At 38.2% G+C, this 15,953-nt stretch overlaps 1 protein-coding gene and 1 long non-coding RNA gene across 5 annotated transcripts in view; one reads left to right on the top strand and one right to left on the bottom strand.

The window, feature by feature from the left end:
• Nucleotides 1–15,953, top strand: part of LOC144294209 (uncharacterized) — a 54,992-nt gene that overhangs the window by 5,544 nt on the left and 33,495 nt on the right. The window lies entirely within an intron of this gene.
• TCAIM (T cell activation inhibitor, mitochondrial) overlaps nt 1–15,953 on the bottom strand; it is a 53,754-nt gene that overhangs the window by 26,720 nt on the left and 11,081 nt on the right. For all 4 annotated transcript variants that reach the window (XM_077866004.1, XM_077866002.1, XM_077866003.1 and 1 more), the window contains exons 2-4: nt 14,609–14,681; nt 11,785–11,923; nt 2,172–2,325 (exon numbers count right to left, since the gene is read on the bottom strand). In XM_077866004.1, the coding sequence (XP_077722130.1) occupies nt 2,172–2,325; nt 11,785–11,923; nt 14,609–14,637 (322 nt within the window). In that variant the 5' untranslated portion in view covers nt 14,638–14,681. The remainder of the gene's footprint in view (nt 1–2,171; nt 2,326–11,784; nt 11,924–14,608; nt 14,682–15,953) is intronic.

Here is a 15,953-nt window from a genome sequence, read left to right as displayed (position 1 = left end):
CTGACAAACAGACCTGGTTTATTCTTTAATTCCACATGTAGTCAGCATTCAAGACAAACCCAGTAGATGGTGGTCATGAAAGTGGCAATTGTAGATACTATAAATGAGCCTGACTCTTCGAAACACAACCAAATAAAAATAGTGATAATATTCTTGTTTTAAAAACTGTAAAGGAGGGGATCCCTGGGTGGCTCAGTGGTTTAGCACCTGCCTTCAGCCCAGGGCGTGATCCTAGAGTCCCGGGATCGAGTCCCACATCAGCCTCCCTGCATGGAGCCTGCTTCTCCCTCTGCCTGTGTCTCTGCCTCTCTTTCTGTGTCTCTCATGAATAAATAAATAAAATCTTTAAAAAAACTGTAAAGGATATAATTTGCCTTCATACATTCCATCTGTCATGGAGAAATCATGAAATCTAAGTACACCACTATACCTAAGTATATGATGTTTTTCAATTCCTAGCCTAATCTTGACTGTGTATCTATTGAAGAGTATTTGTGAATATTTGGTCTTGGACTAGCAGAAATATATCTCAGCTGCTTAAGAACAGCACATTTATGATTACTTACAATTTTAAATATAATTTTGTCAATTAGAGTGATAAATATAATTGTTGTTATTACTACTATCATTTAAGCATTATTCAATAGAGCGGGTTCCTTCACAATAGGACTATGAGTTGACTTTTTGTCTTTGGATAATGAAGAATAGTGTCTATTTTTAATAAAACTTCCAATCAGAGGTAGATGGAGAAACACTCAAGGAAAAGAATTTCTGATTCCTGATCTCTCACATTCAAACATGAGAGAGTAAGAAAACAAAGAGAAAATGTATTATTAAATGCTCATCCCTGCAGAGACTGGGTACGAAGTTGTTTTCAACAGAAAGATCCTGTTTCAGCACTTTTTAGATTAAGCTCCTCTTCACCCCATGCAAGCACATGAGAACCTTGAGAGGCCTAGGTATGAGGCAGGGGGTCTTTACTGTGAGGGCTTTAGAACTTTAACACAGTACTTCACCTCTTTCATTTTAATAATGAAGAACCAGAAGTTAAGGTCACATAGCCAGTCACTGGAAGAGCTAGAAATAGATTCTAGGTCCCAAAAACCTATCAGATTCTGAGTTGTCTAACAGTTTGTTTCAAAAAAATAATAGTGCGGGGCACCTTGGTAGCCCAGTGGGTTAAGAATCTGCCTTCAGCTCAGGTCATGATCCCAGGGTCCTTGGATGGAGTCCCACACTGGATTCCCCGCAGGGAGTCTGCTTCTCCCTCTACATAGAGGGAGAAAAGCCTTTCCCTTTGTGTCTCTCATGAATAAATAAAATCTTTTAAAAAGATTATACTGCATTTTCTGTTTTAGCCTTATTTCACAGAAAGCTGAATGATCCTTTTATTTAGATATTTAGAGAGTTGATAGACCTGTATTTGCCTTTAACTTTAAGTAATTCTGGATCAGGGGTAAAGCAGTAACAAAGGGTCAAAAAGGCTACCTATTAAGACTGATTAAAAAGAGCCTACAGGGATCCCTGGGTGGCTCAGCAGTTTAGTGCCTGCCTTCAGCCCAGGGCATGATCCTCAAGTCCCGGGATCGAATCCCACATCAGCCTCCCTGCATGGAGCCTGCTTCTCCCTCTGCCTGTGTCTCTGCCTCTCTCTCTCTGTGTCTCATGAATAAATAAAAAAATCTTAAAAAAATAAAAATAAAAAGAGCCTACAGCTGGAGTTGAAAGACTTGGGTTTAAGATCCACATTCCATCTCTGTAGTCCTGGCAAAATCCCTGCACATTACTAATTTACTTGGCAAATACTACCTATTTCACATGGTATTTTGATAACTAAATAAGGGAATATAGGCTGTACTTCTTAAAAATGTAAATTGTTACATACATGGTTAACACTTAAAACATGAAATAGGAAGTGGACAACTAAGAACATTTCAGTTTTACAGACAAGAGTTTAAACACACAAAAAAATGGCTTATTCAAACACAGGTAGCCAGAATAGAAGCTAATTCTAGGAAAGCAATTAATTAAATGACATTACTTTTTTTTTTTTTTTTTTTTTTTTTTTAACAAACAAGGCTTCAATCCAAAGGTACCCTGGCAACAGCAGACTTAGTGAACAGATTTATCACAAAGCTCACAAGGGAAACACTAGAAATAAGAAAACATACCAGATGTGCTAAAAGGTTCCTGGCCTTCAGAGGAATTCTGCTCTGTTTCTCTTACATAAAATGTAAGCTGAGTTGGTTTCAAAGACTTGAAGCCTGGTTTCTGGAGGTTTTCTAAGTAGACACTTAATCTCTTAAGAGAATTTTCATTTACTTCCTGAAAAAAAAATCAAGGGGCATTTACACACAAAACAGAACAAGAAAACAGAAATTATATCCTGACCTTTAAACACATTAATGAGGGTATTAAACAATTTAGTATTAAATATGTTGGGATTTCGTAGCTCTTTGGTGAAGAATAAAATTGGATCCACATCTTACAACACGAAACAAAACTAAGGTTACCATGTGAAAAAATGTTAACTGTATAAGTACTAGAAGAAAACATGGTTGACTCCATTATAATTTTGGTGTGGAAAAAGCCTAACTATGACTAAATATCTCTAATATATGATTGACAATACATCGATAAATCCACTTACATAAAAAAATTAAAAACTCAAAAAAAAAGCACACAACCCCTCTTCCCACCACACACACACACTAAGCAGTTCACAGGCAAATAAGCTACTGGGAGAAAATATTTGCAAGTTATTTCTCTCTATATATAGGCTCTTAAAGTGACTGTCCAGTGACTGGTTGAATTATGGTACATTCATTCAATAGAATACTATACAACCAAATAGAGAATGTGGTGTAGGTGTCTAGGAATTGACATGGAGTTATTTTCAAGGTTGTTAAGTGAAAGAAAGAAATGCCCTTTCATGAAAGAATAGCTCTACAAAAGGGCATAAATAGTAACCATGTTTCCTATCATTTTAGGTTTCTTCTCAAACACATTGTGTGACTTGAAATTAGGAACAATCAGTTTATTTTTGTTTGTCTGTTAAATGATTATAGTATGCTGTTCTTAGCTACTAGAATTCAGCGGGCAGCTGATGTACATTTCCTGCTAGTGTTAAGACTAAATCTTCATAATTATGTTTTGCTACAAGTTCCTATTTTTGCAAAAAAGAAATAGGCAGAACAACCCAGAAATGAATAAAAATGGTTATCTACAGGAAGTTACAGGAATGGGGTAAAGCAATGGGGACAGGAGGAGTTAGACTTCTAAATAAACTTTGTATTTAGTTTTAATTTTTGAAACCTAGAAATGTTTTGTGTATTTTATTTTCTTATATTCAATTAGCAAATATATGAGTAGCCAACATCATAAGTTTCAGGTGCAGTATTCAATAATTTTATCATTTGTAAATAACACCAAGTGCTCATCAATTCATGTGCCCATTACCAAATCATCCTATCTTCCCACCTATCCCCCCTCCAGTAATCCTCAGCTTGTTTCCTATAGTTAGGAGTCTCATGGTTTTTTTCTCCCACTTTGATGACTTTCCCTCCCTTCTCTTATGTTCCTCTGTGTTGTTTCTTATATTCCACATATGAGTGAAATCATATAATAATTGTCTTTCTCTGATTGATTTATTTCACTCAGCATAATACCATCAGTTCCATCCATGTCAATGTAAATAGTGGGTATTCATCCTTTCTGATGGCTAATACAGTAATATTACACCGTGTATATAGACCACATCTTCTTTATCCATTCATCTGTCAATGAACATCTTAAGTCTTTCCATCATTTAGTTATTGTGGACATTGCTCCTATGAACATGGGGGGCAGGTGCTCCTGCAGATCACTACACTTGTATTTTTGGGGTAAATCCCCAGTAGTGCAATTGCTGGATCATAGGGTATCTCTATTTTTAACTTTGAGGAACCTCCACACAGTTTTCCAGAGTGGTTATATCAGTTCACATTCCCACCAACAGTGTAAGAAGGTTCCCCTTTCTCCACATCCTCTCCAACATTTGTTGTTTCCTGTCTTGTTAATTTTAGCCATTCTGACTGGTGTGGGGTGGTGTCTCATTGCGGTTTTGATTTATATTTCCCTGATATCAAGTGATGTGGAACATTTTTTCATATGTCCATTGGCCATTTGTTTGGAGAAATGTCTGTTCATGTCTTCTGCCCATTTCTTGACTGGATTATTATTATTTTGTGTGTGTGTGTGTGTGTGTGTGTGTGTTAAGTTTGATAAGTTCTTTGTTGTTTGTTTGTTTTACAAACCCTTGTATGGAGGGCTGACTTTCAATAGATCGCAGCGAGGGAGCTACTTCGCTACGGACGAAATTCCGACCCAGAAGCAGGTCATCTACGAATGGTTTAGCACTGGGTTCCCCACGAACCTGCGTTTCAAGATGGGTGACGGGGCGGCCCCCTTTCCGACTGTGCCCGTTTCCCGTGCCCATTTCCTGTCCACGGCAGGGTACACCATGCCATGCAGCAGAAGCTTTTAATCTTGATGAAGTCCCAATAGTTCATTTTTGCTTTTATTTCCCTTGCCTTTGGAGATTTGTCTAGGTCGAAGAGGTTGCCCCTGGTCCAGCAAGAAGTGTTCCAATTTCATTCTCTTACATGTGGCTGTCCAATTTTTCTAGCACCATTTGTTGAAGTGACTGTCTTTTTTCCAGTTGGTATTCTTTCCTGTTCTAAGGGTTATTGACCATAGAGTTGAGAGCCCATTTCTGGGTTCTCTATTCTATTCCATTGATCTATGCTTTTTTGTGCCCGTATCATACTCCTACTGTCTTGATGATCACAGCTCTATAATATGGCTTAAAGTCAGGCATTGTGATGCCCCCAGCTTTGGTTTTCTTTTTCAACATTCCTCTGCTATTTGAGGTCTTTTCTTGTTCCATACAAATTTTATGATTATTTGTTTCATCTCTGTGAAAAATGTTGATGGTATTTTATAGGGATTGTATTGGATATGTAGATCGCTCTGTGTAGCATACACATTTTCACAATATTTATTCTTCCAATCCATGAGCATGGAATGTTTTCCACTTCTTTGTGTCTTCCTCAATTTCTTTCATAGTGTTCTGTAGTTTTTAAGAGTATAGATCTTTCAGTAGAACAGGTATTAATTCTTCTTTAAATATTTGCTAGAATTTCTCTGGGAAGCCATGTGACCCTAGACACTTGCTTATTCGGAGTTTTTTGATGACTGCTTCAGTTTCCTTGCTGGTTATTGGTCTGTTCAGGTTTTCTACTTCTTCCTGTTTCAGTTTGGTAGTTTATAACTTTCCAGGAATGCACCCAATTCTTCCAGATTGCCTAATTCGCTGGCATACAGTTGCTCATGATACATTCTTAAAATTTGCTTTAATATTTCTTGCAGGGCTGGTTTAGTGATCACAAATTCTTTTATTTTCTGTTTGTTCTGGAAGCTCTTTATCTCTCCTTCCATTCTGCATGACAGCCCTGCTGGGTAAAGTATTCTTCATTGCATATTTTTCTCATTTAGTATCCTGAATGTATCATGCAGGTCCTTTCTGGCCTGCCAGGGTCTCTGTGGATATGTCTTCTGGCAGCCTAATGTTTCTACTTCTGTAGATTAGGAACCTCTCGTCTTGAGCTGCTTTCAGGATTTTCTCTTTATCTCTGAAATTTGCAAGCATCACTAACATATGTCTGGGTGTTGACCTACCTTCATTTTGAAAGGGGTCCTCTCTATCTCTTGGACTTGAACACCTGTTTCCTCTCCAGATTAGGGAAGTTCTCAGCTATGATTTGGTCACATATGCCTTCTGGCCCTCTCTCTTCTTCCTCAGAGACTACAATAATTCTAATATTGTTTTGTTTTATAGTATCACTGATTTCTCCAAGCCTCTCCTCATGGTCCATGTTGATTTTGTCTCTTTTCTTAGCTTCTTTCCTTTCCATCAACTTGTCTTTATGTCACCGACTCTCTTCTTCCTCATTTACCCTAGCTGTTAGAGCATCCAATTTAGATTGCAGCTCAGTTAAATCATTTTTAATTTGGCTTCATTAGATTTTATTTCTACACTAAGAGATTCTCTAGTGTCTTTTATGCCTTTTTCAAGCCCAATAAGTAACTTTATAATCATTATCCTGAATTCCAGCTCTGACATTTTGCTTATAACCATATTGATTATATATGTGGCAGAGAGTATTACCACATATTAGCAAAGAGTGGTTCTTTGCTCTGAATTCCTCCTTCTAGTCATTTTGCCCAGAGAAAAATGGATGAATAAGAGAACAAAATAAAAAATAGTGATAACACAAGCAAAATACACACTAGACAAATCCAAAGAGGTCAGAAACCAAAGAAGAAAAGAATAAGAAAAATATAGGGGAGGGAGAGAGAATATAATCTCCCAGGTGGACAAAACAGGGTGATCTAGTTGGTCCTGGGTGTATTTTGGTCTGTTTGTTAGAAGACACTGAATCACAAAATTGTAAAGAAAGCAAAACTTTATATATATAATTGAATTATAGTGAAAGGAAGCCAAAAATGAAGACTCTATCTCTACTCTATACAATGTAGGCGTAAAAAAATGAAGGTTAAAAAAAGAATTAAAAAGAAGGAGCTGATAAAATAAGGAAGTGGTTGAAAAGGGAAAAAAGAAAAGGAAAATTTTAAACAGAAACAAATCGTGAATTCTATATACTATTTTCCCCTAGAGCTGGAGTTTTGCAGTCCTGTGTGCTCCATAAACTTGGTGTTCTCTATACTTCCAAGTGTTCTTCTGGGGGAGGAGACTTCCATGCTGATTCTCAGGTGTCTGCCTGGGTGGGGTAGCACCGCCCCTTGTCAGGGGGCCAGGCTCAGTGTAAACTGCTTTTGGTTACTCTATGTGGCTTTTGTTCCCTGAAGGCTTTCTGAACCTCTTTAGAGGATGAAAATAAAAATGGCTATGCACCATCTTCACCCACAGAGGTGAAAGATCATAGTCCTCTCTCCACAGTAAACCCTCAGGGATAAGTAGTCTTCACTTTTTTGTGTGCCAAACTCTGTAGTGTCCTGTGGTGCACACCCGCACTAATCCTCCAGGGGGGAAGGTGGAGGGGCATCGCATTTTTGCCCTTTGCAGAACCCCCACACAGAGTTGTTGCTGGACTGTACCATGATTCATGGCTTATAGTGAACCAAGCTCACTTCTAGGCTCTCTGACCAAACTGATTTCCCCACTCCAATGCTTGGGAACTCTTGCACTCAGGCACCCTTGTTCTTTCTGTGACCCAGTGAATCCTGAGACTACCCTGTGCCACCCAGGATTCTGTCCTGCTTCACCACCTGAGCACCTTTCAGGCAGGGACGTCTCTCACTGGAGCAGATTTCTAAAGGTTCTGATTTTGCACTCCAGGGCTATCTCACTTTCTGGTTGCTGGCTTAGCGGCTCCCTCCCCCCACCATTTATCACTGATATACTGTGTAAGATTCACTTCACCCTATCTCCCTACCTTGCAAAAAAAGTGGTCACTTTTCTATTTGCAGAATTCCAGCAATTCTTTTTTTTTTTTTTTTAAAGATTTTATTTTTATTCATAGATTGACAGGGGGGGTGGGCAGAGACACAGGCAGAAGCAGGCTCCATATAGGGAGCCCGACGTGGGACTTGATCCCAGGACTCCAGGATCACGCCCTGGGCCAAAGGCAGGTGCTAAACCGCTGAGCCACCCAGGGATCCCCCAGCAATTCTTTTCTTACATCTTAGGTTTAATTCATAGGTGTTCAAAATGATTTGATAGTTATCTAGCTAAATTCAGGGGAACAGATGAAACGAGGTCCCCTACTCTTCCGCTTACTTGCCTTTCTCCTGCTTGTTTTGTGTATTTTATAACTGAGTTAAAATGAAGAGGATTAACAACAATAGCTGTGCTTTACTTTGAGACTGTTTCCTCTAGAAAAGGGACAAGAGTGTCCCGTACAAATGCAGAGAAGACAGGACTGCACATGAAGTGCCAAAAAGGGTGAACTGCCTTCGCAGACTGCATTTTGGTGATGGTATGCTTAAAATGAGAGAGAAGGGGACAAAGACGCAACAGAATGTTAGTGTGGGACCCAGGAAATTTAACAAAAATCCCCTACCCCTGGACAAGCAGAGCAGGACTAACTCCATTTTGTGCTACACCCGCCACCTCCTGTATTACCCCCACATGACCTGCTTATTGCTTAAGGCACTGCCCCACCCTAGTCAAGCCATTGAGCACACCCTTACGGGAAATTGGCTCATAAAAATGTAACCCTGTCTTGTGCCCGCCAAAACTGCGTGCCAATTCTGACCAGAGTGATGGGCCAGTTCAAATAGATAATATAGGGTAAAATGTAATTCAATTGGCCACCTGCGTATGGACCGACATGACTGTGCAACTTTCTGTGTGTGTTACAATCTCAGGGCCACGGGCCCCTATAAAACTGCTATGCTTCTTAGCCTCGGGGTCCAATTCCCTGCTCTGCTGTGTCGCTGTGTCGGGTATACTTGGACCCAAGCTTGAGCTTGTAAATAAACCCTCATGTTTTTGCATCGGTGTAGGCTCCTTGGTGGTTTCTCGGATTCGCAATCTTGGGCACAACAGTAGGAAAGGGACAAAGATAGCAATAGAATGGCAGGATATGGGGGACAAAGTGTGCTGGAAAGGAAGGTGGGCTGACAGTCTCCAATACGGCAATCTGGGAGAGCCTCATGAAAGGCCACACCTAAACAAGAAAAGAAAGAAGCCACATCTATGTGACTGACCCCAAATAAAAACCCAGAAACCAAGGCTTGAAACAGGGTAGGCACTCTAATACGAGTTCAAAAGTAAATGTAAATACAGTTGACTCCAGAACAACATGGGTTAGAACTGCATGGGCCCACTTAAAAGTAGATTTGTTGGATAAATACAGCACTGTAAATGTATTTTTCTCTTCCTTATGATTTCTTAGTAACATTTTCTTTTCTCTAGCTATTTTATTGCAAGAATATAGGATATTATAAATATACCATGCAGAATATGTGTTAACTGAATATATTATTGGTAAGGCTCCTGGTCAATAGTAGGCTATTAGTAGTTAAGTTTTTGGGAAGTCAAAGGTTATACATAGATTTTTGAATGCGTAGGGGGTTAGTGCCCCAACCCCTGCATTGTTCAAGGTTCAGTTTTATTAACTTACCAGAACAATTACATTTCAGGTATACTGTGTTGGAGCTCTCCATGACCACTCTTCAATTTAGTAGAAGAATTTATAGAACTCAGAAAAGCTGTTATACTCATGATTATGATTTATTATAGCAAAGGATACAGATTAAAATCAGAAAAGGTAAAAGGCATGTAGGGTAGAGTCCAGAAGAGGCCAGGTGAAAGATTCCAGTTCTCCTCTCCCAGGGGATTTATAAAGCTAGTCCTTAATTCCCCACCAACAATGCATGACAAAGCATGAGAAGTGCTGCCAACCAAGGAAGCTCATCTAAGCCTTGGTGTTCAGCATTTTACTGGGCTCACTCATGCAGGCATGTAGTGCCTATGTGACTGACTTTATTCAAATGGTCTCCAGTATACTCAAAGGGCCTCAGACATATGAAAACTGGCATTCACCGAAACTCACATTTTTACCATAAGAAACCTGGCATGGCTTGAGACCTCACACATACAAAAGATGCCCATAAGGTAGGATATTCTAATGGCTCAGAGCTAATATCCCAGGAGGCAGTCAAGGGCCAACACCAAAGCCAGACATTTCTTTGGAATGTAGAGTTTAAGTAACCTGTGTCTGAGTTCACTTTTTAGAACACATAGAAGGTTTAATTAAAAAAAAAAAAAATACATTGGTAGAGGAGGGAAAACATTCACCTACTACCAGGCATAATTCTTCCACACATGTTGGGTTTAAAAACTTTAAATAAATAAATATCCATCTCCAAAGTAATGGATATTTTTCTGTTGATTCATTTTACTAATTATTAGAAAGGATCTGACTTTTAAAAGCCAATATATATATCAAATATTACAATCAGAATATTTTCCTAGAGCAAAGAAGCAAAATTAATTTTTTTCCACTGCAAGTAGAAAAATATTATATAATAATGTTCTAAATTTTCTAGAGTTCTAAATTCCTTTTCATGTTAAACCAGGTATTAATGTTAAGGAAGATAAATAGAACCAATGAAATAATCTTGACCTTCCTCACCAAGTTTATTTAAGTTACTTTTTATCTCTGTTTGTACTCCTTGAGCACATAATAACTGAAGTTGTAGCGAAGTGAACCAGCAGCATGCAACAGAAGGGAAAACCACTTAGCCCACTGAAAAACTTTCCTTATAACTATCCTTAAAAAAAAAATTGACCATGCAACAGAAGCCTGAAATTTTCTTTCAAACACTAAATTTTATTCTAAAAATTGGCTCAGAAAACATGATTACTAATACTTTAAAGAGTCTCCACGGGATACCTGGGTGGCTCTCAGCCATTGAGCCTTCAGCTCAGGGCATGATCCCAGGTTCCTGGGATCGAGTCCCGAGTCCCACATCAGGCTCCCTGGAGGGAGCCTGCTTCTCCCTCTGCCTATGTCTCTGCCTCTTTCTCTGTGTCTCTCATGAATAAATAAATAAAATCTTAAAAAAAAAAGAGTTCCCATGATAGCTTTATTGTCTTCATAAAAAAATGACTGCTTTCATATAAAGGAAAAACCCAGCCTATCTCCTGTGTACCTCCTTTATAGTCACACAAAACACTTCACTTCTGATACTTCTGGTCACCAAATGTTTTTCCCCACAATGAACAATTTTCTGTAACACCAGCTGGATGTCCTACAATTTAACTCAATTCTGACATTATGTGCCCAGAGACCGTGTCAGATCCCACAGGTTAAGGGCTCTGTTCCCCAAGACTGCTCTCCCTCCACTGCCCCTTCCACATACACACACTTCAGATGCCAATCACTCCTGTTACCACCTGTGCTTTTAATCAACCAGTAATTTGCAGCAACCCCCTCCTTAGATTCTATTAACTTGCTAGAGCAGCTTACAGAACTCAGGGAAAAACTTACTTATGTTTACCTTATAAAGGATACAATAAAGAATGCAACTAACTAGCCAGGTAAACAGAGACACAGTGTCCCAAGTGCAGGAGCTTTGGTCCCCATGGAGTTTGTGATCACGACCCTTCAGTGTAGACGTGTTTGCCCACCTGGAAGCTGGCTGAATGCCATTACTACTAGAATTATATGGAGGCTTCCTCATGTAGGCATGATCAGTTATTAACTCTATTTCCAGCCCTTCTCTCCTCTCAGAGGTTGAGGGTTGGGGCTGAAAATTCCAAGCTTCTAATCATGCTTTGGTGTTTCTGGTGGCCAGCCCCCATCCAGGAGCCCAGGGTCACAACATTAGAACAGAAGATGCTCCTGGTGTTGCTATCACTTACGGATTCACCAGGGTTTTAGGAGTCAGGTGTCAGGGATGGGGTCAAAGACCAAAGAACAGAACAAGAGATGTTTCCAGTGTTCTTCTCACTTAGGAAGCCACAGGGTTTTAGGAACTAGGTGGCAGGAACTGGGGGAAAAGATCAATGTATGTCTTTCCATTCCCTCAGATTTCATAAAACAATAGTTACAGTTTCAATTTTCAATATGTATATTTCAAAGTAATTAAAAACACTGACTTTATTACTATGACAACACAATCCAAATTTATAGAACTCTATTATATTGAGTCAAAAAAGCAAAATTTCAGTTTATGAAATGTGGACTAATGGTTAAATAAATATATGTTTACCCTTTCTCTGGGGTGCTGTCCAAAGAAATCTGGATGTACTGCAAAATAGAATGGCCTCAAGGCATTGACTGCTTCAGCTCCTGATAAAGCTCTTGAGGAGTTTCGAAACCAGGGTGGAAATATCTTCTCTAGACATAACCTTTTAAAAAGATGTGAATTTATTATTCACCAAAGCACTGACACACACACACACACACAGATTCTCCAATGCATAAAGTGACACTATAATAACATTAAAATTATTATGTATGAAAAATACCATAGAAAAAGATCCATTTGTTCTTCTCTTCCTCCACCCACCCGTCCTCCTCAGCTACTATGCGCCCTTGAAGGCAGTAAACATGTTTTATGTATACATGCTGTTGTTGGCTATGTTAGTTGGCATCTGTCTAAAGGCAGAGATCAAAACACACTTAGACATGTGAGAGAAGAACTGGGAAAGGAAGGAGAAGATAGGGAGAACTTTCAGACCATGATTTAGGCCTGACACCTGCAGGGTAGAGGAGAGGCAGGAGGACTGGATAGGAAGTCTTAGATTGTAGCAGTTTCAAGGGCTCAGCCAGGCTAATGAGGAACTGGACCAAAGGCAACCACTGGAGGAGTCCTGTGTCTTGCTGGAATGAACCTGACTTAGTATTCCTGCTTTGCTTGGTCAGTGACAGCCAAGAAAGTGTGGCATTGAGGCAAATCCATTTGGTGGACCCAGAGAGATAGGAGAGCTCAGTGGATATCTTATGCTGCCACAGCATAGGGTTTGGCACAAGTGTTATTAATGTATGTTAAATGAGTATCTAGTAGGTAGTTAATGAAAGGAAACTCAACAGAATCAAGGAAAACTAAATCAAAAGCAATATCATGTTGCTTGAAATTGAGCAAATTTGGCACAGGAAAATCTGAGTTATAAGACATTAGGAAAGGATTATATTTTTGAAAGACGAATTGCTAGAAGAGAGGACAGCAAACCTTTTCTGAAAAAGGGTCTTACAGTAAACACTTTAGGCTTTGTGGACCACATGGCCTGTGTTAGACTTATTCTACTTAGCCATTGTAGCGGGAAAGCAGCCACAATAAGCACATGAATGAGTGTGCCCATGGTCAAATAGATCTTTACTTACATAAATAGGTAGTGGGCCCATCTGACCCATAGACTATACTTTGCTGACCTCTGCACTAGAGGATTTCTTTAAATATAAGTATCTCAAGTACATTTAAAAATACATGTACAATTTACTTCTAATTTTTGTAGACCACAGACTATGTAGGGTGAGAAATTTGTCAAATCATATGGATTTTTCCAAAAAAGAAAGTTATTCAACTGGTAAGAGCAACATTGCCTTGAGTCAAATCAAATGGAGAGCCATTAAGGACACTTTAGGAGATTGGCGAATTTACAGACTGGAGTAACAGAATGTCACTACTGGTATCTATTTTATATTTAAAGCATATGACTTGATTGCTAATTAACAGCAAAGAATTTGCGCTGCAATTACTCTACAGCAGTGTTTTTCATGATCCATGGTGTGATAAAATTAACCTACAGGGTCATGACCAGTATTAAAAAAGAGAAGACATGCAACAGAAAATATCACTGGATATTGTGTGTGGCAAGGGCAACTCCTGTTATGGAACTTGTACTGTATGCATTATGATTAAAATATAGTTTTCTGAAGACTAGAATAAAACAAGCTCGAAAAGTGGTGGTTCTATAATGCAATCACTACTATTCACTGCCTATCAACACCATGGAGTGAAGAGGCAAGCATTCCTCTAGGCTCCTATGGCGTCTCCTTGTATTGGAGCATGAAAATACAATATATTAGTCTATTTTTCTGTGGTTGAACATTATTAAGATACCACAACATGAATAATGTCTTTTTTTTTTTTTGAAGAATGTCTCCACATCTGCAGAAGAACAAGTTTTCAGGGCACGGTATCTCAGTTTGTTTGTTTCCCTGCCTCTACTTCTCCCCTCTCTACCTCCTAAGAATTGTGTCATAAATTCAATTAGAGAAAGTTTTCCTTTCTTTGATAATCTTTGTCATATACAAGTTGGTGGAAAAAGTCTGTTTCCCCTAAATAACCCCCATTGACAGTGACTATTTACTTGCACAGGATAGTTATTTAAAAGTACTAATTACTGCCAAATATGTTTTAGGAACCTGAAACATCACATATTATTTTTATGAAACAGGTCAAATTGTATTTTAGTTTTATATTTGGAGCCAGATGTACACTATTATTCCCTTTTTTGGCTTAGCTACCAAGAAACCGAACTAAATTTGACATCTGAGTAATTGTTTAATCAGTTCTGCCTTTCAACACAATAATCTTTTTCTTTACAGGGCTTCTGATGTCTTTCAATTAGCTCATTATGCCTATTATAAAATGCCAATTAAATTTGTATAGTTGAACTCCTTAAATCCTTTCTTGAAATAGGATTTAGATTATATGTCATAAATAACAAACACAGTAGTCAAATGATCTTACTATACAATTTAAATGTAAAGTGGTTTTCCATCTGATAGCAATAGAGTTGAGGGCAACATGACAAAAACTGTGCTAAGGACAAACTCTATCTTTCCTCCTCTTAAACTTTTCAGACTGAATTATTCTGAAAGATAGTATTCTTTTCACCTTCTGCCCTGAATAGGAACTCTTGGAGGACCTGGATATTCATATGAATTTTCTTTTTCTCTTTTTGTTCCTGCCCTCCACCACCATTATATAATTTTAGAATTTGAAAAATTACAATAAATTAAAATTAGCCAAATGCATAACAGAATCCCCCTTCCGTATTAATTACAGATTGGACCACAAAGCTTACCTTCTCACAGGTCTCAGGTGGCAAAACATTTCTGAATATATATGTATATCAACTCCCAGGCATCCATTAATCACTTAAAAAGTTAAGCAGATACAAGTGATGAACAAAGAGAATTTGAAATGAAAACATTACCGTTTATATTAGCACCCCCCAAGTGAAATGCTTATCTATAAATCTGACAAAATATGTACAAGATCTAAATGAGTAAAATTACAAAAATGATGAATGAAATCAAAGAAGAATTAAATAAATAGATATCACATGCCCATGGATAGGATGACTCAATATTGTCAAGATGTCAGTACTTTCCAACTTAATCTATAGGACAACAAATTGAATCTACAGATTCAGTACAATCCCAATCAAAACTCCAGTAAGTTATTTTATGGATACTGACAAACTCGAGTAAAAGACGCAGAATAGCCAACTCAATATTGAAGAACAAAGTTGGAAGAATGACACTACCTGACTTCAAGACTCACTATACAGCTATAGTTATCAAGACAGTGTGGTACTGGTAAAAGAATAGACAAATGGATCAATGGAACAGAATAAAGAACCCAGAAATAGATCCACACAAATACAGCCAACTGATCTTTAGAGCAAAGATAATCTTTTCAACAAATGGTGCTAAAACAACTGGACATCGACATGCAAATAAATTAATCCAGGTACAGACCTTATACCCTTCACAAAAATTTACTCAAAACGGGTCACAAACTTAAACATAAATCACAAAACTATAAAACTCCTAGAAAATAATATAGGAAAAAAAACCTAGATGACCTTGGGTATGTTGATGACTTTTAGATATAACACCAGAGGCATGATCCATGAAAAAAGAATTGATAAAGTGAACTTTCTTAAAAGTAAAAACTTGTGCTCTGCAAAAGACAATGAGAAGACAAACCACAGACTGGAGGAAATATTTGCAAAAGATATACATATTTGAAAAAGAGATTGTTATTTCCATTTTGGTGGTTTGTCTTTATAGTAAATAAAATTTTCTGAACAAAGAAAAAAATGGGCCAAAGACTTGGACACCTCATCAAGTAAGATATATCGATGGTAAATAATCAAAGGAAAAGATGTTCAACATGATATATCATTAGCAAACTGCAAATTAAAACAACGAAATACTACTACACATCTATTAGAATATCCAAAGTCCAGAGCATTGACAACACTAAATGCTGATGAAGATGTAGAGCAAAATGAATTCTTACTGCTGGTGGGAATGCAAAATGGCACAGCCACTTTGGAGGACAGTATGGTAGTTTCTTACAAAACCAAACATACTTTCACCACATGATCACTCTCACACAATCACACTCCTTGGTATTTA

The sequence above is a fragment of the Canis aureus genome, chromosome 22 (assembly GCF_053574225.1).
Source record: "Canis aureus isolate CA01 chromosome 22, VMU_Caureus_v.1.0, whole genome shotgun sequence".
NCBI classification, from domain to species: Eukaryota; Metazoa; Chordata; class Mammalia; order Carnivora; family Canidae; genus Canis; species Canis aureus.
The sequence above is the reverse complement of the archived record's forward strand: the minus strand, read 5'-3'. Positions and strand labels throughout refer to the sequence as shown.